Below are 22,214 nucleotides of genomic sequence, written 5' to 3' on the forward strand. Positions count from 1 at the left end.
GGGAGTGTTTGATGGGGACGGTGTAGAGACAGCTTTACTCTGTATCTAACCCCGTGCTGTCCCTGTCCTGGGGGTGTTTGATGCTGATACAGTTCATTAATATCTCAGGATCAGCGTGGCATTGATAGTAAGGAAGCAGATATTTTTTATTCCTTTCCAGGATGTGGGTGCTGCTGGTAGGCCAGTCCTATCTGCCCAGACAGCTCTTAGGGGTCAACCCCATCACCATGGTTCTGGAGTCACATGTAGTCCAGACGGGTAAGGATGGTAGATTTGCTTCCTTAAGGGCCATCGGTGAACCAGATGGGTTCTTAGAACACCTATCATAGTTACATGGTTGCAAGCAACTAACTTTTTCATTAAATGCTATAGTTATTTTAGTATTGAATTTAATATTCACCACCTGTCCCAATGAGATTCAGGCATGTTTCCAGAATATTAACCTGGCACTCAGGATTATCAGTCCAGAGCCATTAACGCTACTTCATTGCCTAGCTCAATGGTTCCATCTGATTAATTGCTAACAGTGGTTGTGAAGTGGAATTAACTTAGCCAATGTTTAAGTTGTAGCATGAATGAAATTGTTCTTAAACTTGGATGGATAAGGAGTGAATTAAACCTCGTTAGAAAGAAATTGATTCAATTCTTCATCTATTGCAATGTGGAAAACACACAGGCAATTACACACAGCAAGATCCCACCAACACCATGCGGTGATGACTTGATTGTCTGTTTATTGATGCTGTTACAATTCCAGCCGATGTTGCTACTGGACAAGTCAGATATCAGAATGAAACCTAGTTTGATAGTTCAGTTCTTTCTGTTTTAGTTAATGTGAATGGTTTCTCCCTGTTACAGAGCCACACAAAGATGCAGAGCTTCTTTAACAGCAGAAAAGAAATTTGCTCCTTAAAAAATAACAAACCGAGTTGTCTAAATATAGAGCACAGTTTGAAAGACCTTGAAACTTACAGAAAAACAAACTCTCATCCCATTTCCTGACATTATCCATTATAGAGATTAAAATCCAGAGAAACTATCTCTCTGTATCAAATATTTAAGTTTGATTTAACCAACTTGTTCCAGAACTATGAAGTCTTCCAACATAAATGCTCACAAAATGGAGAGCTTATTAACTTTAATTTTCCTGTTTGGAAAATTTCTTTAAAGGACAACCCTTCTACTGAGGTTACTGCACTTTCCCTGAAATGTGCTCTCCTCTTTTGGATAAGTATTTGTTTCTGATCCCAGCAGATCAAATTGCCCAAAAAGGTTTTAATTTCTAGTCGTTTAGGCAAAAAAAATCAATCTTTGATTATCCTGAACTATAAACAAGTTTAAATGTTCACTCTGATTGCTATAGCCCACTCAGTAAGAGCAAATGTTTATTTACACTCACCATGTCTCCCTGCTCTTTAACACATCCTTGATTTTGTACTGTTCTGGGAAGATTGTCTGAACTTGTTTTTTTTTGGAGAAGTATTCAAGCCCATATGCCACTATTTTAAAACCTAATCTCCAAAAATGCTATTAATATGCATGTATAAATCAAATAGCTTTTGTCACAATGCTGAGCGATGAGCATAGACCAGGACACTAAAGAGAACACGAATACTTATAGCACCCCAAACCATCTACCAATAGTACAATGAACTTACATCTGAGGGGTCAGACTGAGTCTCACATCTCGTGAAAACGTCTGGGTTATCAGTGAAGTCTACTTCGGTGGAATAGCCTTATGGTGCTCACTGACTGAGAAAGAAAGGGCAAACTCATTTATATAGCCCCCTTCAGGATATCTCATGTAGAGTAAGTGGAAGACTGAAAACCCATGTGGTTCCACTCCAGTGACACGATAATTTATAATGGGAAGTAAGGGAAACGGCAGATAAATGACATTTTTTTTTAGGCATGGTGAAAGATACAAGAAATTTGTGAGAAATATGAGAAACCCAACACACTCATAAGAATGGGGAACTGAAAGGAAAGGGCATCAGTGAAAACATTGGTATGAGATAAAGTATTGGGATTGAAAGTTGACAAATCCCAGGCACCTAATGAGGAGAGTGAAACTGTGAAGGAAACTCTACTGTGTTGATCAGACGGTCCGATGAGTTGAGGAGTGACAAATGGAGTTTAATTTTGATAAATGTGAGGTGCTGCATTTTGGAAAGGCAAATCAGGGTAGGTGTTACACACTTAATGGTAAGGTCCTGGGGAGTGTTGTTGAACAAAGACACCTTGGAGTGCAGGTTCATAGCTCCTTAAAAGTGGAGTCCCAGATGGATAAGATACTGAAGAAGACATTTGGTATGCTTTCCTTTATTGGACAGAACATTGAATACAGGAGTTAGGAGGTCATGATGAGGCTGTCCAGGATGTTGGTGAAGCCACTTTTGTATTAGTGCCTGCAATTCTGGTCTCCCTGCTAGAGGAAAGATGTTGTGAAACTTGAAAGGGTTCAGAAAAGATTGACAAGGATGTTGCCAGGGTTGGAGGGTTTGAGGTATCGGGAGAAGCTGAATAAGCTGGGGTTGTTTTCCCTGGCTGAGGGGTGACCTTACAGAGGTTTTTTAAATCATGAGGGACATGGATTGGGTAAATAGACAAGGTATTTTCCTTGGGGTGGGGGAGTCCAAAGCTAGAGGACGTAGGTTTGGGGTGAGAGGGGAAAGATTTAAAAAGGATCTCAGGGCAGCTTTTTCACACAGAGGGTGGTGCGTGTATTGAATGAGCTGCCAGAGGAAGTGGGGGAGGCTACTACAACACAATATTTAATAGGCATCTGGATGGGTATATAAATAGGAAAGGTTTAGAGGGATATGGGCCAAATGCTGGCAAATGGGACTAGATTAATTTAGGATATCTTGTCGGCATGGACGGGTTGGATCGCAGGGAACTCTATGACTCGAAGACAGTAGTCGGCATGGATTTGTGATTGGGAAATTGTGTTTGACAGTGTTGGATCTTTTTTTGAGGATGTTATTAATGAAACCAATCGAGGGAAGTCGAAGAATAATGCGCATTTAGATTTTCAGTCAGGTTTTGTTAAAGCTGCTTTGTCTTGGAATGTGTTGAGTTTTGAGTGTTGTTGGAGGTGCACCCACCAAGGCAAGAGATGATGGTTCCATCACACTCCTGACTGGAATGTGGTTCACAAGCTTTGAGGTGTCAGGGGGTAAGTTACTCACTGCAGGATTCCTAGCCTCTGACCTGCTCTTATATCTATTTATATAGCGAGTCCAGTTCAGTTTCTGATCAATTCTGATCAATCTTTTGAGATTTCTAGACACTTGTTGACAAATCTTACTGACATGTGTTGACTGGACTCGATGAGTTGGGCAAGTTCAAGGGGCTTATGATAGATTTTGTGCGCAATCACCACCGCAGCCAACTGTGCAAAACGGTACGTGAATCCACTGCCCCCAACCAAAGGACCTTTGACCCCAATCCTGGCACCACATTCCCGGGGAGACCCCAGCTCTCTTGAGGGGTACCCTGGCTGTTGGTAAAAAAATCCATTGAGAACAGTCCTGCTCTTACCTGGTCTGATCTCCACAAATTGACTTCCAAACACCACTAACTCCAATATCCCGTTACAGTGGAGACATTGGATCATTTTCGTGGCCACCTGCCTCCAAGAACCATGCCCCTCCCACCAGATTCAGAGACAGGATTTATAATTTCGGACAAATTTTGGCATTTTTGCATCAGCGCGGAATCACAGAAATCTGGGCTCAGATGACGAGAGGTCAGGAAGTGTTGATGTCCCAAAGAACCTGGGTGTGTTGTGTTCTCCAGTCAATAAAAGATAGAATGTTTGCGCATCATGCAGGCAAATGGTATGTTAGCCTTTACCGCAAGGGGATCTGAGTACAGCAGTAGAGTGCAGCAGTGTAGACTCTTGGTGAGACCACACCTGGAGGTTTAGTTGCCTACTCTAAGGAAGTATATACTTGCCAGAGAAGAAATGCATGAGAGAGTCACCAGACTGAATCCCTGGATGGCTCTATCACAGAACTATTACGGTAAAGAGGGAGGCTATTCAGTCCCTTGTACCTGAACAGGTTCTAGTCCCCAGCACTAATCTCCTGCCTTTTCCCTGCTCACCATTTCTATCCAAATAACCATCCAATGCCCCTCTTCAATGCCTCAAGTGAACCTGCATTAACCACATTTTCAGGCAGTGCATTCCAGACACTAACTACTTGTGGGGTGTAATTTTTTGACCACATCACCCTTACTTTGTGTCCATGTTAATGTAAGTCTATGCCCATTCATTCTTTTTTATGACTGGGCATATGAACATTTTCCCCCATCTGCTCTGTGAAACCCTGCTTATGATTTTGAAAACCTCTCTCAAATCTCTTTTCAGCTTTTTTTCTCTCCAGGTAGAAGAGTCCCAGATTCTTCAATCTATCCTCATCACTGAACATTCTCATTCCTGGAGCCATTCTTGAAAGTCGCTTTGGCACTCTATCTAATGTATTCACACCGTTCATGTAATGTGGGGCTCCTAGCTGTACATGTTGCTGCAGCTGAGATCTAACAAGTCTCCTGTACATGTTCAGCCTCATCTCCTTGCTCTTATACTCTAAATCCCCATCAATAAAGCCAAGAACACTGTATGCTTTCCATACTGCTCTCTCCACCCATCCTGCCACTTCCTATGATCTGCACACAACGAGACCCAGGATTGTCCTTTGAAGAACAATTGAGGAGATTGTGTCTGTCTTCTGTAGAGTTTTCAAGAGTGAGAGGTGATCTCATTGAAACATACAACATTTTTCCAGGGGCTTAACATGGCAGAAGCAGAAAGGCTGTTTCCTTTGGCTCAGGTACCTACAACCAGGAGAACACAGTCACAAAATAAAGGGCAAGCCGTTTAAGACTGAGATGAGGAGTTTTTTCATTCAGAGGGTCTGGGAATGCTCTATCTCGAAGAGCTACAGAACCTTAGTCATTGAGGGCGTTCAATATGGAAATTGAAAAATTTCTTGATATATCAAGGGATACAGGGATAACAGGAAAATGGCGTTAAGGTAGATGGATCAGCCATGATGTAGAATGACAGGACAGGCTAATGGGACGGAATGGCCTTCTCTTGCTCCTATGTTCCTGTCCTGACCTTAACCAGTGTTTTAATCTAAACTGGAGATAAGGAAAGTGAGGTGAGGTGGCCAGAGAGTGACCAGTGTTTGTGGAGCTGTTCCCTGGGCTGAGGTATCATCTACTGATCTGAAAGGGAAGCAGATTATTACAGAGAAATGTCAGAAAAGAATAAGGTTTGGGTACACGCTGATAACTGTCCATTGCTTGGTCCACATATGTACTGTGTAACTCTATGACTCTGTGTGGATGGTTATGACTAATTTGTATTGTTTCTCTTGTCTATTACAGCGCACCAGCAGCTTTGGGAACTTTGACCGATTCAGACATCATCCACACACGTCCAAGCCAGAAGAGAAGCCTGATGACAGTGTACGTGTTCTTGTTGTTAGGTCAAGGACGAAGAGTGAATGGGTTCTGACCTCCGTTCTATCAGAATGACGTTCACCCACTGACCTATCCTTCTCACCTAAGGATGTTACCGGCAACATTCTGGGGGAAGGCACCGAGCATTAAGGCCAAATCAGGCCTTTTGGTATCAGATTAATGGATAGCTTGGGCGTCCTCTCCTGTCTCTGGTATTTTGCCAGCGGCGGCGAGTGGTTGGGAGTTTTGCTGTAGTGTTTTTGTGGGCAGGTGGTTTTCGAGATGTCATCTGTCTTGTTTAATCATTCAAGGTCGTCCTCATCTCTGCTTAACTAAATTATACATTTTTAAATGTTCCACTTTCACACCCTTTCAGTCCCTGCAACTCATTGAATACAGATACCTCTCTACAGTCTCCACATACATATTACATCCTCTTCCACTTTTTTCTCACTTTCCCTATGGTGTGTATTCATCTCTCCATGACTGTCTAGATTGGATTAGATTCCCTACAGTGTGGAAACAGGCCCTTCAGCCCAACAAGTCCACACCGACCCTCCGAAGAGCAACCCACCCAGACACATTCCCCTACATTTACCCCTTCACCTAACACTACGAACAATTTAGCATGGCCAATTTACCTGACCTGCACATCTTTGGACTGTGGGAGGAAACCAGAGCAACGGGAGGAAACCCACACAGACACGGGGAGAGTGTGCAAACGCCACACAGACAGTTGCCTGAGGCGGGAATTGAACCTGGGTGCCTAGTGCTGTGAGGCAGCAGTGCTAACCACTGTGCCACCGTGCCACCCATAGGTGTGTCTCTGTCTGTCGCTGTTTTTATGTATGTGTGTGTGTGTCAGAGAGACCACGTATATATCTGTGTCCATTATGTGTGTGTATTTGTTTGCTTGTGTAACCAGGTGTAAGTATGTATTGTTTGCATGAGTGACTGTGCACAGTTTTGTGTGTGTGTGCGAGCGTGTGGCAGTGTATGTGTGTGTGCACGTGTGTGTGAAAAGGTTCCTCCTCATGTCACCATTGCTTGTTTTGCCAGTCACCTTAAAGCTGTGTCCTCACTTTTTTGATCCTTCCACCAATTAAATCAGTTTCTTTCTACCTACTCTGTTCAGATTTGCTCATGACTTTGACCATCACTTTCAAACCATCACTGAACCTTGTTTTCTCCACAGAGCATGAGCCAATTTCTCCCATTGTTCTACATCACTGAAGTAGGCAGATGAAGTGGGACTGAGTGACTCATCAAGATTAATAGTGATGTCTTCTGCATTTGAACAATCTAATGACATTTCCTACTTTGTCCAGTGTGTGCAAAATAGTAATTGGGTGATTTGATACTAAGTGGCCTATAACTCGAGACAACACCTCACTGAGGGGGCAAAAGCCATCAGGACAAAGAAGGAAAGCAAAAGTAGAGTTGTCAAACCCCCAGCATTGCAGTGGAGTTTCCAGGAATTAAAATTATTGGGAAAAAACGCTCTCCTTAAAAGATTCTTAAACCTCACAGTGTGCAAATTGGCTTTCTGTTTCCCACATGACAACTGAGACTGTATCTCATTTGCACTTCATTGACTGTGATTGGCTTTCTCAAGGTGCTATCTAAATGAAAGTTCCTATGAAAGTTCTTATGATAAAACTCCTTCCTGGGAGACAGCAGCAGCCCAAGTGGTGAATGAATTTATTGTTTTAAGCCTGCTACTTGTGAAGATGGAACACAGAGGGGTTTGCAAGTTGACTAACAAGGGATTTCTTCTGGTCTCCTAGGCTGGTGAAACCGAACAGGGAGCAGAAGCTGCTGGGGAACAGAATCTGCCAAAGTCTGGGCAGAATGGGAGCGGGCTGGGAAAAACCATGCGTGCTATTTCCAAAACCATGAAGAAAAAGATGGCCCGCAGATATGCCAGTGCTCTGTCAGAGGGGATGGTGAGTTTTACCATTGTATCCATTGCCAGTTCCGACCTCTTTACACCAGAACTATTTTCTAACATAAGTGATAATATCACAAATACAGCCGTTCAGTTCCCGCCATGCTTATACAAAGAACAAAGAACAAAGAAAATTTACAGCCTAGGAACAGGCCCTTTTGCCTTTCAAGCCTGAGCCGATCCAAATATACTGTCTAAACCTGTCGGTCAATTCCTAAGCATCTGTATCCCTCTGCTCCCCACCTACTCATGCATTTATCCAGACGCATCTTAAATGAATCTACCGTGGTTGCCTCTACCACCTCTGCTGGCAACGCATTCCAAACACCCACCACCCTCTGTGTGAAGTACTTGCTGCATGTATTCCCCTTAAACTTTCCACCTCTCACCTTGAAAGCATGACCTCTCGTTACTGAATCCTTCACCCTGGGAAAAAGCTTGTCTCTATCCCCCCTGTCTATACCCTTCATGATTTTGTAGACCTCAATCAGGTCCCCCCTCAATCTCCTTTTTCTAACGAAAATAAACCTAACATACTCAACCTCCCTTCATAGCTAGCACCTTCCATACCAGGCAACATCCTTATAAACCTTTTCTGCACCCTCTCCAAAGCGTTTACATCCTTTTGGGAATGTGGCGACCAGAACTGTACACAGTATTCCAAATGCAGCTGAACCAATGCCTTGTACAATTTTAACATGACTTGCCAGCTCTTATACTCAATACCCCGTCCAATGAAGGCAAGTATACCATATGCCTTCTTGACCACTCCATCCACCTGTGCAGCAACCTTCAGGGTACAATGGGACTGCACTCCCAAATCTCTCTGCTCATCAACTTTTCCCAAGGCTCTTCCATTCATTGTATAATTCGCTCTAGAATTAGACTTGCCTAAATGCATCACCTCACATTTATCTGGATTGAAAGCCATCTGCCACTTTTCTGCCCGACTCCCCAGTCTATCTATATCCTCCTGTAACTTCTCTCCTAGCTCCCTGAATTCTTCTTTCAGGACCTCATCTCGCTTTCTCCTTATATCGTTGGTGCCTATATGAACCAAGACAACTGGCTGTTCACCCTCCCCTTTTAGAATGCTCTGCAGCCGATCGGTGACATCCCTGACCCGAGCACCTGGGAGGCAACATACCATCCGGGAGTCCCGTTTTCGGCCACAGAACCGCCTATCTACTCCCCTCACAATAGAATCCCCTATGACTAGGGCCCTATGAATCTTTTTCCCGCCCTTCTGAACAGCAGTGCCCGCCACGGTGCCATGTTCCTGACAACTGCTGCCCTCTCCTGGTGAGCCATCTCCCCCAACAGTATCCAAAACGGTATATCTATTTTGGAGGGAGATGACCGCAGGGGACACCTGCACTGCCTTCCTATTCTTTCTCTGCCTTTTGGTCACTCATTCACTGTCTCCCTCAGCAATCCTAACCTGCGGTGTGACCAGTTCACTAAACGTGCTATCCACGACCTCCTCAGCATCGCGGATGCTCCACAGTGTGTCCATCTGCAGCCCCAGAGCCATCATGCGGTCAAACAAGAGCTGCAGCCGGACACACTTCTTGCACGTGTAAGAGTCAGGAACGCCAGACACGTTCCTAACCTCCCACATTGAGCAAGAGGCACCTGCCAAGGGTCTGAGGTCCCCTGCCATTGTAAGTCTTAGCTTTATATCAACTAACTGAAACCAAACAATGCACTTAAATAAATGAAAAAGAATGATAAGAAATAAAAGGCTTACCTTGCAGGGTCTTTTTCTTCCAGTTAGAGGAGGGGGGCATGAGGGAGATACTACACATGTAGTATCTCGGGTTTAGCCACTGCCCAAATATAAATTAAGCCCTTACCTTCCCGGCAGCCCTCGCTTCACTCTGCCTTCTCTCCTCGCCGCTCCTGCTTCTATCAGGAAAAGTATGTGCACTGAAAATTAACGGTAAGCCAGAGGGCTGAGAAAGTTCTAAAATCCAACAAAGGACTACCAAAAAAGTAATTATGAGGGAGAAAATAAACATTGAAGTTTCAAGTAATAGCAAGATAGACAGCAAGAGCTTCTATTGATGTATAAAAGGAAAAGAGTGTCCAAAGTTAACAGAGGGCTCTTAGACAATAAGGCTGAGGACAAAATAATAATGGGGACCAAGAAATGGTAAAGGAGTTAAATCAATATTTTGTATCAGTCTTCACAGTGGAAGACACGAATAGAATTCCAAAATTACGAAATAATCGAAGGGCAAAGGGAGGAGAGGTAATAAATGCAATAACTATGACTGGAGAAAATGTTTTAGGGAAACAAATGGGTTAAAAGCTGATATGTCTCTTGAACCTCATGGGACTCATCTGAGGATATTAAAGAAAAGTAACTACAGAGATTGTGGATGCACTGGTAGTAATCTTCCAATAATCTTTAAATTCTGGAAACATCCCAGTATATTGTAAAATTGCTAATGTAACAACTTTTCTAAAAAGGAAAGGAGGCAAAAACACCAGATAGCTATAGGCCAGTTAGCTTAATGTCGGCTTTTAGGAAATGTGGCAGCAACTGTTATAAATAATGCAATCACAGAGCATTTAGAGATGGATAAGATGATCAAGCAGGAGTCAGCATTGCTTTGTGAAGGGGAAATAGTGGCTGATAAATTTCTTAGAGCTCTCTAAACAGGTAACGAGCGGGACAGGTAATGGGAATGTAGAGAATGTAATACATTTGGATTTTCACAAGGCATTTGATAAGGTACCAAACATTAGGCTACTTAATAATGTAAGAGCCCATAGTGTTGGATAGAGTCTATTAATACAGATAGAGGGTTGGCTAACTAATTGAAGGTAGAGATTTGGGATGGGGGTGGGTTGCATTTTTAGGATGGCAATCTGTAACAAACAGAGTGCCACAGGGATCAATGCTCTGCCATAATTATTTACAATGCACATTAATCACCTAGATGAGGAAAATGAATGGACTGTAGCCAACTATGCAGAAAATACAAATAATAGATGGGCAGGCAAGTGATGAGGATGAAACAAAAGGTCTACAGAGGGATAATGACAGGTTAAGAGAATGGGCAAAGGCTAGGCAGATGAAATGTAATGTGGGAAAAAGTGAGGTTATGCACTTTGGCAGGAATAGAGGAGCTGACTATTATTTAAATGGAGAAACACTGCAGGAAGGCCCAGAAAAGAGGGTGTTGAAATAATGCACAAAAGATTAGCAGCCAAAGTCAAGAAATAATAAGGAAGGCAAATAGAATATTCACCATTATTTCAATAAATAAAGAGGCATTATTTAAATTATACAAGATCTCAGCTGAATCAGTTATAAGCCCTTTATCAAAGGAAAGAGCATTGGAGGCAGTCCAGAGAAGTTCACAAGGTTGATTCCAGGTATGTAGAGACTGTCTTATGAGGAGGGGCTGAGTAGGTGGATCTTATTGAGTTACAGAAGAATAAGAGGCAACCTTTAGTGAAACATGTAAGATTCTTTGAAGACTTCACCAGGTAGATGGGGAAAGGTTATTTCCTCTTTGTGAAAGAGTCTAGGACCAGAGGGTATCATCTCAGAATAAGGGGCTGCCCATTTAATACAGGGATGAGGGGGAATTTCTTCTCTCAGAGGGGAGTGAATCTGTGTAATTTTTTGCCACAGAGGGCTTTCTAGGCCAGTTGTAAAACTAAGAGATTAATAAGAAATCAAGGTTATGGGGAAAGGGCAGGAAAGTGGAGTTAAGGATCATTAGTTCAGCCATAATTTCATTGAATGGTGGAGCAGACACGATGGGCTGAATTGTCTTCTTCTGCTCTTAAGCCTAAGGGTGTCCAATACAACAAGTGTTCATTACTCACATTAATTCATCAATCTGGAAATTGCTGGTTGCAACATTTTCAGCACTCTATTTATTTTTTGTTATCTGGTTTTTTTTTATTAGTTTTTTTTCATTTTTCCCCACACTATGGGGTGGCACGGTGGATCAGTGGTTAGCACTGCTGCCTCACAGCACTAGGGTCCCAGGTTCAATTCCAGCACATTGTCTGTTAGGGTTTCCTCCGGGTGCTCCGGTTTCTTCCCACAGTCCAAAGATGTGCAGGTCAGGTGAATTGGCCATGCTAAATTGCCCATAGTGTTAGGTGCGTTACTCAGAGGGAAATGGGTCTGGATGGGTTACTCTTCGGAGGGTCGGTGTGGACTGGTTGGGCCGAAGGGCCTGTTTCCACACAGTAGGGAATCTAATCTATAGGCAGTAGTGCTTATAATTCCCCCAGCACCCATGTTGTGTGTGTGTAGGTGAAAGATAACAGGTGGACAAATCTTTATTCAATTTCCACCACCAGGAAGAAAGGAAACACCCAAGTGGCCAGTGACAAGTCAGCACTCTGTTTATTAGAAAGAAATAATCAAGCTTATTCACTCAATTAGTTTTAAAGTTTAGGTGCTCTGGATGCAAGAATAGATGTAGCTAACACCACAGTGTTAATGTTCAGTTACATTTTAAATACTGAACCCCTCTAGCTCTATTTCTATGTTAAAATTAACTTGTATCAAATGTTGGTTGGACCAGATTGGAGTGCTGTACACTGTGCTTGTCCCCATATTACTAAAATGATGATTAAAAAGTAGATTTACAGGAATGATACAGCATCATGATCCTTATCATGAGAAACTGACGAGAGAAGAGATGTCAGATTTTAAGCTGTTGACTTGGTCGAGGTGTTTAAAATTATTGAGGGGTTTGATAGGATCAGTGTAGAGGATATGCTTCCACTTCTGAGCAAGGTTTTTAAAAAAATGACAGTCACCGTTGTATCAAAATCAGAACAGGCATCTTTACCCAGAGAGGGTGAGAGTATGAAACTCACTCCCCTAGAGAGTGTTTGAGATGAATAATAAAGATACATTTGAATGAAAGCTTGATAAAGCATGAGGGAAAAGGACATGTTGTGGCTGTACAGGACATTGGTTAGTTACTTTTGGAATATTGTGTGCAATTCTGGTCTCCCTGCTTCAGGAAAGATGTTGTAAAACTTGAAAGGGTTCAGAAAATATTTACAAGGATGTTGCCAGGGTTGGATGTTGGAGGGTTTCAGCTATAGGGAAAGGATGAATAGGCTGGGGCCATTTTTCCTGGAGCGTTGGGGCTTAAGGGTGATCTTATAGAGGTTTATAAAATCATGAGGGGCATGGATACGATAAATAGACAAGGTCTTTTCCCAGGGGTAGGGGAGACCAGAACTAGAGGGAAAGGTTTAGGGTGAGAGGGGAAAAATTTAAAAGGGACCTTAGGGGCAACTTTTTCAAAAGAGGGTGGTGTGTGTATGGAATGAGCTGTCAGAGGAAGTGGATGAGAGGTGGTACAGTTAAAAGGCATCTGGATGAGTATATGAATAGGAAGGGTTTAGAGGAATGTGGGCCTAGTGGTGGCAAATGGGACTAGATTAGGTTAGGATATCTGATCAGCATGGACGAGTTGGAACAAAGGGTCTGTTTTTGTGCTGTACGTCTCTATAACTCTATGACCGTGTTGGGTAAAGTAATGTGAGTGAGGCTGGTGTATTGGGGAAATACCAGATTGGATTTCTGAGTCCAATAGCTTGTGGCTGTGTTACAAACACCTTGCAAGCTTCCACTTACCCTCTCCAAATGCAGGGTACAGTTTGTTCTGAGCACAGGCTGTAGCTAATATTTAGCAGAAGACAACTTTGTTAAAGGTCACAACACTGCAGAAGCATTCTTGTTGGATGGAAGTCACATTGCCAAGTTAATATTGCAGGCACCGTTCAACTGCAGGCCAAATCCTAAAGGGACTGAATTTAAACTAGCAGAGCCCACTTAAGAATCCCACCTTAAGGAGGTGTGGCACCACTCAGCTTCTCAATGGGTGTCACACTCAGTGCTGATGTGTCCAAACCAGATAAGGAGCATCCCACATTGGCCAGTATCAAGTGAGCCTCCAATTCTTGATGTAATGTTTCAGTTTTGTCCCTCAGAGTTACTGCTTTGGCATCCCAGCGCCAACGCAGGCACCATTTTACTCAGTCTGAAGTGGTACAACAAGCTGAGGAGCACTTAAGAAGCTAAGGTTCAATGAATTATTAGGTTAAAGCTTTCACAATGCTAAGGGACATAGATAGGGTGGATAGAGAGGAACGAGTTGGCAAATCCAGAACAAGGGAACTGTGGAGGTCTTGCAGTGCCATGGTACTGCTCCTACCTTTGAGCCAAGAGGCCCAGGTTCAAGCCTCACCTGCTCCAGAGTTTTGTAATAGGTGAGAGGGGAAAGATTTAAAAAGGATCTGAGGGGTGATATTTCACACCGAGGCTGGTGCGTGTTTGGAATGAGCTGCTAGAGGAGATGGAAGGAGTAGTTACAGCATTTAAAAGACTTTTAGACAGTTGCATGGATTGGAAGGGTTAGAGGAATATGTGCCAAATGAGACTAGGGCAGTTTGGGATACCTGGATGAGTTGGACCAAAGGGTCTGTTTCTGTACAGTATGACTCTATCTATAATTAGGAAAGTTAACCTAAAAGCATGAAACTCACACCTTTCAGGAGTATAATTAGGAAACACTTGCAGTCATAGAGGTCAACAACATGGAAACAGGCCCATCAGCCCACCTGCCAATACAGCCAAGGTTTCACAATTAAACCAGTCCCATTTACTGCATTTGGTCCATATCCCTCCATATCTCTCCCATCCATTTACCTGTCCAAATGTTTCTTAAATGACAAAATTGTACTCGCTTCCACCACTACCTCTGACAGCCTGTTCCAGACACTCACCACCCTCTGTGTGAAACAAATTGCCCCTGTGCACCCTTTTGCATCTCTCTCCTCTCACCTTAAACCTTTAGTTTTAGGCTCCCCTACCTGGGGGAAAGGCTGTCAGCTATCTACCTTAGCTGTGCCTCTCATGATCTTGTCGACCTCTGTAAGGTCACGCCTCAGTTTCCTATGCTTCAGCAAAAGTCCCAGCGTGTCCAGCCTCTGCTTACATCTCAAGCTTCTAGATGCAAAGGGTGACAAAAGTTTGATAATCTCTTCCACCAATAATAACTACAAGATGATTAGGGGTTTAGATAGGGTTGACCGTGAGAACCTTTTTCCACGTATGGAGTCAGCTATTACGAGGGGGCATAGCTTTAAATTAAGGGGGGGTAGGTATAGGACAGATGTTAGGGGTAGGTTCTTTACTCAGTGAGTCATGAGTTCATAGAATGCCCTGCCAGTAGCAGTGGTGGACTCTCCCTCTTTATGGGCATTTAAGCGGGCATTGGATAGGCATTTGGAGGATAATGGGCTAGTGTAGGTTAGGTGGGCTTCGATCGGCGCAACATCGAGGGCCAAAGGGCCTGTACTGCGCTGTATTCTTCTATGTTCTATGTTCTATGTTCTAATTGTTGTTGGATAATTTCAAAGCTGCAATTGATACATTTTTCCTAAATGTGAGAATGGGAAGTGGTCAAGGTTGAGTTGGATTACAGAACAGGCCTCAGTTACCACACAACCAATTCCTGCTTCAATATTTCCACATGATCTAAGTTTCCAAGAGAGATTCAGTAGCAGTCGCAATTGTTCAAGATTTTAAGAGAAAACTTGTGTCTTCCAGCCTGAGGCCAATGCAGAAGAAGTGACAAGCCAAGCCATTGGAGAGCACGACACAGAGGACGGTACCCTGAGAGCTTGCGAGTCCATGGAGAGTCTCTACAGCCTGAACAGTGGGCAGAGCTCGTCCAGTAAGTCAACTGATTAGGCTGACCAAAGGGAAAGCTCAGAAACTGCATGACCACAGCAGTAGAGGACAAACCTGACAATACTGATTGGGGCTAGTCGTGTCTATGGAAAGAGAATCAGCATTAAAGTTCAAAGTTTGTGAGAAGATTTGTAGCTCGGATGCTCGTTGTTGTGGTTCTGTTCGCCGAGCTGGGAATTTGTGTTGCAGATGTTTTGTCCCCTGTCTAGGTGACATCCTCAGTGCTTGGGAGCCTCCTGTGAAGCGCTTCTGTGATGTTTCCTCCGGCATTTATAGTGGCCTGTCCCTGCCGCTTCCGGTTGTCAGTTCCAGCTGTCCACTGCAGTGGCCGGTATATTGGGTCCAGGTCAATGTGTTTGTTGATAGAATCTGTGGATGAGTGTCATGCCTCTAGGAATTCCCTGGCTGTTCTCTGTTTGGCTTGTCCTATAATGGTAGTGTTGTCCCAGTCGAATTCATGTTGCTTGTCATCTGCGTGTGTGGCTACTAAGGATAGCTGGTCGTGTCGTTTCGTGGCTAGTTGGTATTCATGTATGCGGATCGTTAGCTGTCTTCCTGTTTGTCCTATATAGTGTTTTGTGCAGTCCTTGCTCCGGTTTCCTCCCACAATCCATTGGCCAAGCTAAATTGCCCATAGTGTTCAGGGATGTGTAGGTTAGGTGCACTAGTCAGGGGTAAATGTTGGATAATATGGTAGGGCATTGGTTTGGGTGGGTTACTCTTCAGAGGGTTGGTGTGGACTTGTTGGGCTGAAGGGCCCGTTTTCATATTGTAGGGATTTGATGATTCTCTATGATCCAAGCCCCTCATAACACCAGTATTTTCAGGAATGGAATTGATCCAATAATGCAAGCATTTGGTGGCGCAATAGCACAGTGGTTAGCACTGCTGCCTCACAATACCAGGGATCTGGGTTCAATTCCCACCTCAGACAACTGTCTGAGGGGAGTTTGCACATTCTCCCTGTGTCTGCATGGGTTTCCTCTGGGTGCTCCAGTTTCCTCCCACAGTCCAAAGATGTGTGGGTTAGGTGAATTGGCCATGCTAAATTGGGTGTAGGGGAATGGGTCTGGGTGGATTGCTCTTTGGAGGGTCAGTGTAGACTTGCTGGGCTGAAGGGCCTGTTTCCACACTGTAAGTAATCTAATTATTTTTAAAATAAATTTACAACCATCTTCTCCCAATATCCCTCAATCTCACCTAATCTTCACATCCATCAGTCCCACCTATCCAAGTCCTCTCTGTGTCACTTACTCCCACCTATCCACCTGCTGCTCATATCCCTCAATTCCACCTACCCACCTTCTCTTCAGCCCTCAATCTCATCCATGTTCCACCTTCCATATATATCCCTCGAACCCACCTATCCATGTCCTTTCTGTATCCTTCAATCCTACCCACCCACCTTCTCATCATATCCGTCAATCCCACCTACACACTTCCTCCCAATCCCCTCAATCCAACCCACCCACGATCTCCCTGCAAACCTCAATATCTTCTCTCTCTGTTTAATGATTTCCAAATTGCCTTGAGCCCAGTTAATTCCATCTGCTCCAATATCTCTTCCTGCCATTCCTTCCTCAACTCCATTATCCTTTGGATGAAAAATCATCCCCCAGGTTTTTTTAATGTCTTCCTAGTTTCTGAGTCATGACCCTAGTAAGAGTGGATGCTGGCCATGGTCCATGGTTTGTGTTTCTGACACTTCACCAACTTGACCAGCTTCCTATCAGTATCAGTTCCCATCATAACCATGAAAACTTCAGTTGTGTTTTCCAATATCTCTTGATTTCCTTAGTCCTTGCTTATAATTTAAGAATGATGGCTGTTGAACTTTTCATAAGTGCTGCAGAGTAACATATGGTATACGTACTGAAAAACAAAACATTTTTGACCACCGTGAGTGAGGATGTACGCTGGGCTTAATCTACCTCAGCTGATTCAGGTGATAAAACAATCTCAAGCAAAGACTGTTTGAGCTCGCTTAATGCGGTTACCTGTCTATCATAAAAACAACCACCCACGCTTTCTTATCAGTGGCTCGATGTTATAGGTGCTGATGAGCTGTTAATTTATTCCATTTTTCCTTTGCTCGAAAGGGCACAGTTCAGTTCATCTGAGATGTTATCATTTTGCCTTGTGGAGACAAACTCATTCTGAGTAGACCACTGAATTCACCAGTTTCCAAATCTCCCCTCCCCTCACACCATCCCAGATCCCACTGTCTGACTTAGATCTAGCCTCCTGACCTGACTTGCCTGTCCATCTTCCTCTCCACCTATCCACTCCACCCTTCCCACCGACCTATCACCATCACCTCCTACCCTTGCCCACCAATCACCTACCTTTCCCCTAACCCCACCCCCTCATTCCCCCATTTATCTTTCAGCACCCTTCCCCCTCCCAGAAGGGTCCTGCCAGAAATGTTGACTGTCTTGTTCCTGCCTGACCTGCAGTGCTTTTTTTAGCATCATATTTTATCAACTCCGGTATCATCCCTCAAGCAACTTTGATAATGGACCCCTCTGTTATTTTTTCCTCAAGGCCTTTGGTTGCCATATTTCCAAAATTGCAATAATGATCATACTTTCATTGACCTTCATTTGACTGTAAACTCCTTTCAGATGTCTGCCTTGCAAGTCACTGTAACAATACAAGTCTTTAAAGGATGCTTAACATAGGTCCACACACTGGCTGTTCTCTGAAGGTCTATTGGGAGTAACATCCTGAACATTTTCCCCCATTGGACACAGGATGACGTGGATGGTAGTAAGGAGTAGAGATGATCCTAGCCTTCCACTTTCATGTATGTTTTTGCTGCAAAGTACTAACTCTGTTGGACCATATTCCTGGAGATTTTAATACATGGATTCCTGCCTACAACTTCACCCCCGAAATCAAACAGCCTTTATTCAACAGCTAACCCCCATTTCAATATCATAATAATTCATAAACAAACATCTTACAAGCACATAGGAGTATTGAATGTGAGGAAGCCATTCAGCCCCCTCAGACCTGTTTCACAACACACCGTGGGGTGGCATGGTGGCCCAGTGGTTAGCACTGTTGCCTCACAGCACCAGGGTCTCAGGTTCAATTCCACCCTCAGGCGACTGTCTGTGTGGAGTTTGCACATTCTCCCTATGTCTATGTGGGTTTCCTCTAGGTGCTCTGGTTTCCTCCCACAGTCCAAAGATGTGCAGGTCAGGTGAATTAGCATCGCTAAATTGCCCGTAGTGTTCGGTGCATTAGTCAAAGGGAAATGGGTCTGGGTGGGTTAACCTTCGGAGGGACGGTGTGGACTTGTTCGGCCGAAGGGCCTGTTTACACACTGTCGGGAATCTAATCTAATCAATGGCTGATCTATAACCTCACTCCATATCCTCTTCTTTTCCCTATATCACTTAATACCTTTGCTGAACAAAAATCTATCAATTGACTTAAAATGATCTAGCACCAATCGCTATTTGTGGAAGAGAGTTCCAAATATCAGCCACATTTTGTGGTGAACTGTGCTTCTTAATTTTACCACAGGGTAACAGGATTATCACAGAGCGGAAGGAGCCCATTTAGCCCGCTGTGCCAGTACTGGTTATATTGCCTTGTGCTAGGTTCCTGCCTTTCACCTATATCCCTGCACACAATTTCACACCCCACAACTCCCTCCCTCTTCCAAACGTAGCACAAGCCTCCCATGAGCAATGCTCCAATGACCTGGGTCTTTGTGTTCAATCGGGACTCCTTTGTGATTCTGCCTGCAGTTCCGTCAATGTCCACCGCGGGAGCTCTAGTGCAGCTCACAGAACTCCAGAAGATAGATTCCCTCCTAAGTAAAAGGGCCGAAGTCCCACTCTGCATGAACCCAATCACGTGAAGGTCATTGTGGCTGTGAAGCAGACTTGTTCTCCTGTGTCAGCTCATCACCTTTGTGTGATGTGACTGTAACTGTGATCATTCAGCCCCAGTCGCCTGTAAATTTCTCTCCTAGATATGGACCAGTATGTCATATTCGCCAGTTTTACTGGTCCTGCTGCAGCTAGGCCTAAAACCTTTGAATCGACCTTAAATTCTTGTCACAGTTTTAAAAATTCATTCATGGGATGTGGGCATCGCCAATTGGGCCAATATTTATTGCCCTGTCCCTAGTTGGCCCCTTGAGAACATAGAACATTACAGTGCAGTACAGGCCCTTTGGCCCTCGATGTTGCCAACCTGTCATACCAATCTGAAGCCCATCTAACCTACACTATTCCATGTACGTCCATATGCCTGTCCAGTGTCGACTTAAATGTACTTAAAGTTGGCGAATCTACTACCATTGCAGGCAAAGCATTCCATACCCTTACTACTCTCTGAGTAAAGAAACTACCTCTAACATCTGTCCTATATCTATCACCCCTCAATTTAAAGCAGTGCTCGCCGTCAACATACTTGGAAAAAGGCTCTCCCTGTCCACCCTATCTAACCCTCTGATTATCTTATATGTCTCTATAAAGTCACCTCTCAACCTTCTTCTCTCCAACGAAAACAGCCTCAAGTCCCTCAGCCTTTCCTCGTAAAACCTTCCCTCCATACCAGGCAACATCCTAGTAAATCTCCTCTGCACCCTTTCCAAAGTCTGCTCATCTACACTACCAAGAATCTTACCATTAGCCCAGTACTTTGCATTCCGGTTACTCCGACCAAAGTGAATCACCTCACACTTGTCCACATTAAACTCCATTTGCCACCTCTCAGCCCAGCTCTGCAGCTTATCTATGTCTCTCTGTAACCTACAACATCCTTCATCACTATCCACAACTCCACCGACCTTAGTGTCGTCTGCAAATTTATTAACCCACCCTTCCATGCCCTCGTCCAGGTTGTTTATAGAAATGATGAACAGCAGTGGACCCAACACTGACCCTTGCGGTACACCACTAGTAACTGGACTCCAGGATGAACATTTCCTATCAACCACCACCCTCTGTCTTCTTTCAGCAAACCAATTACTGATCCGAACAAGAGGTGGTGCTGAGCTGCTTTCTTAAACCACTGCTGTCCATGTGCTATAGGCAGACCTTCAATGCCCTTCAGGAGGGAATTCCAGGTTTTTGACCCAGTGACAGTGAAGGAATGGCCGATATAAATATATTTCCAAGGAAGTAGCCCTAGAAATAGTGGATGCATTGCTGGTCATCTTCCAAGATTCTATAGACTCTAGAAAAGTTCCTGCAGATTGGAGGTAGCTAATGTAAACATCAATGTTTAAGAGGAAGAGAGAAAATTGGGAATTATAGATCAATCAGCCAATTGTTGGTGGTGGGAAAAGTGCTGGAGTCCGTAGTAAAAGGATTAATAACTGAGCATTTGGGAATTAGTGGCTGGATTGGACAGAGTCAGCATGGATTTATGAAACACAGGAACATAGAGGGTAGGAGCAGGAGGAGGCCATTTGGCCCTTCAAGTCTTCTCCATCATTCACCACGATCATGGCTGATTGTCCAACTCAATGGCCTCATCCTGCTTTCTCCCCATTACCTTTGATCCCATTCACCCCAAGTGCTTTATCTAGCCGCTTCTTGAATACATTCAATGTTTTGGCATCGACTCCTTCCTGTGGTAATGAATCTCACAGGCCCATCACTCTTTGGGTGAAGAAACGTCTCCTCATTTCTGTCCTAAATGGCGCAACCCAAATCCTCAGACTTTGACCCCTGGTTCAGGACACACCCACCATTGGGAACATCCTTTTCTGCATCTACCCTCTCCAGTCCTGTTAGAATGTTATAAATCTCTGTGAGATTCCTCCCCGCCCCTCCCTCATCCATCTGAACTCCAGCGAAAACAATCCTCACCTAGTCAATCTCTTTTCATAATTCAGTCCTGCCATCCCTGGAAACTGCCTGGCAAACGGGGAAAGGAAAATCTACTGGAATTCTTTAAGGATGTAACTAGTAGAGTAGATGAAAAGGATCCAATGGGTGTGATTTCTTTGGACTATGAGAAGGCTTTTGACAAAGTCCCAAATAAGAGATTATTGTGTAAAATTAAAGTGCATGGTTTTGGGGTAGTGTATTGTGATGGATAAAGAACTGGTTGTGTTATGGACCAGGCCAGACCCCCCTCAAAACATACTAAGTCCCTAGTTTTTCTAGTTGTTTTAGGCAGATGTAAGGTGGGTATTCCAGGAGGGATGCAGCTGGTCAAACCACTTGGCTTCAAGTAAAACAGAATGAAACACAAACAAACCAAAACAGAAGTTAGAATAACAACTATTTGAAAACTCAACCGACACGATCCCCACAACTTAACAAAGGAGCTGTTCCAATTTTCCTGCAACATCCCCATAACTGCTCTCCTTGGCAAAAAAAGTAAAATCAAACACAGGTCCTTATAGGAGAGATGTCAGAGAGAGTGAGAGAGAGAGAGAGAGAGGATCAGCCAGGGATCATCTGCTGAAGCATGGAACCTCTTTTCACTACAGCTGTTTCTCCAGGTCCCCAGCTAAAACTAAACCAAACTAGAAAAATCCCTGAACTGGGAGAACTGGCCACTCCCCTTTCATTGTAAAACTGTTCTCTTAAAAATAACTAAAGCCCTTTTCCCTGATTGTTGATTTACACAGTATCCGGTAGCCATGTTGGCACCTCTGCCTTTTACAACCCCTTTCGAACAAAACCAAGGACACCATACTCTTGTTAAAGGAGTATCATCATCACAGTTGGCAGACAAGAAATAAAGAGCAGGGAGAAATGGGTCTTTTCTAAACAGCAGTGACTATTGGGTAGAGCTGGGTCTTATTAGGGCCCCAGCACTTCACAATACATGTTGATGATTTAGATGAGGAAAGTAAACATAACATCTCCACATTTAGTGAGTAGGACTGTGAGTTGTAAGGAGGATGATTTGGATAGGAGGATGGAGTGGGCAAATAAGTAGAAAATGCAGAAAGATGTGGATAAGTATGAGGTTATCCACTTTGGTAGCAAAAACAGGAAGTTAGATTATTATCTGCGTGACTATAAAACAGAGGGGAAACTGCAATGAGTGCTCTCGTAT

At 43.8% G+C, this 22,214-nt stretch overlaps 1 protein-coding gene across 3 annotated transcripts in view; it reads left to right on the forward strand.

The window, feature by feature from the left end:
* LOC122555427 (SAM domain-containing protein SAMSN-1-like) overlaps positions 1-22,214 on the forward strand; it is a 158,897-nt gene that overhangs the window by 125,155 nt on the left and 11,528 nt on the right. For all 3 annotated transcript variants that reach the window (XM_043701419.1, XM_043701420.1, XM_043701421.1), the window contains 3 exons: positions 5,401-5,481; positions 7,263-7,421; positions 15,030-15,156. In XM_043701419.1, the coding sequence (XP_043557354.1) occupies positions 5,401-5,481; positions 7,263-7,421; positions 15,030-15,156 (367 nt within the window). The remainder of the gene's footprint in view (positions 1-5,400; positions 5,482-7,262; positions 7,422-15,029; positions 15,157-22,214) is intronic.

This window comes from Chiloscyllium plagiosum, chromosome 12 (assembly GCF_004010195.1).
Source record: "Chiloscyllium plagiosum isolate BGI_BamShark_2017 chromosome 12, ASM401019v2, whole genome shotgun sequence".
Lineage (NCBI taxonomy): Eukaryota > Metazoa > Chordata > Chondrichthyes > Orectolobiformes > Hemiscylliidae > Chiloscyllium > Chiloscyllium plagiosum.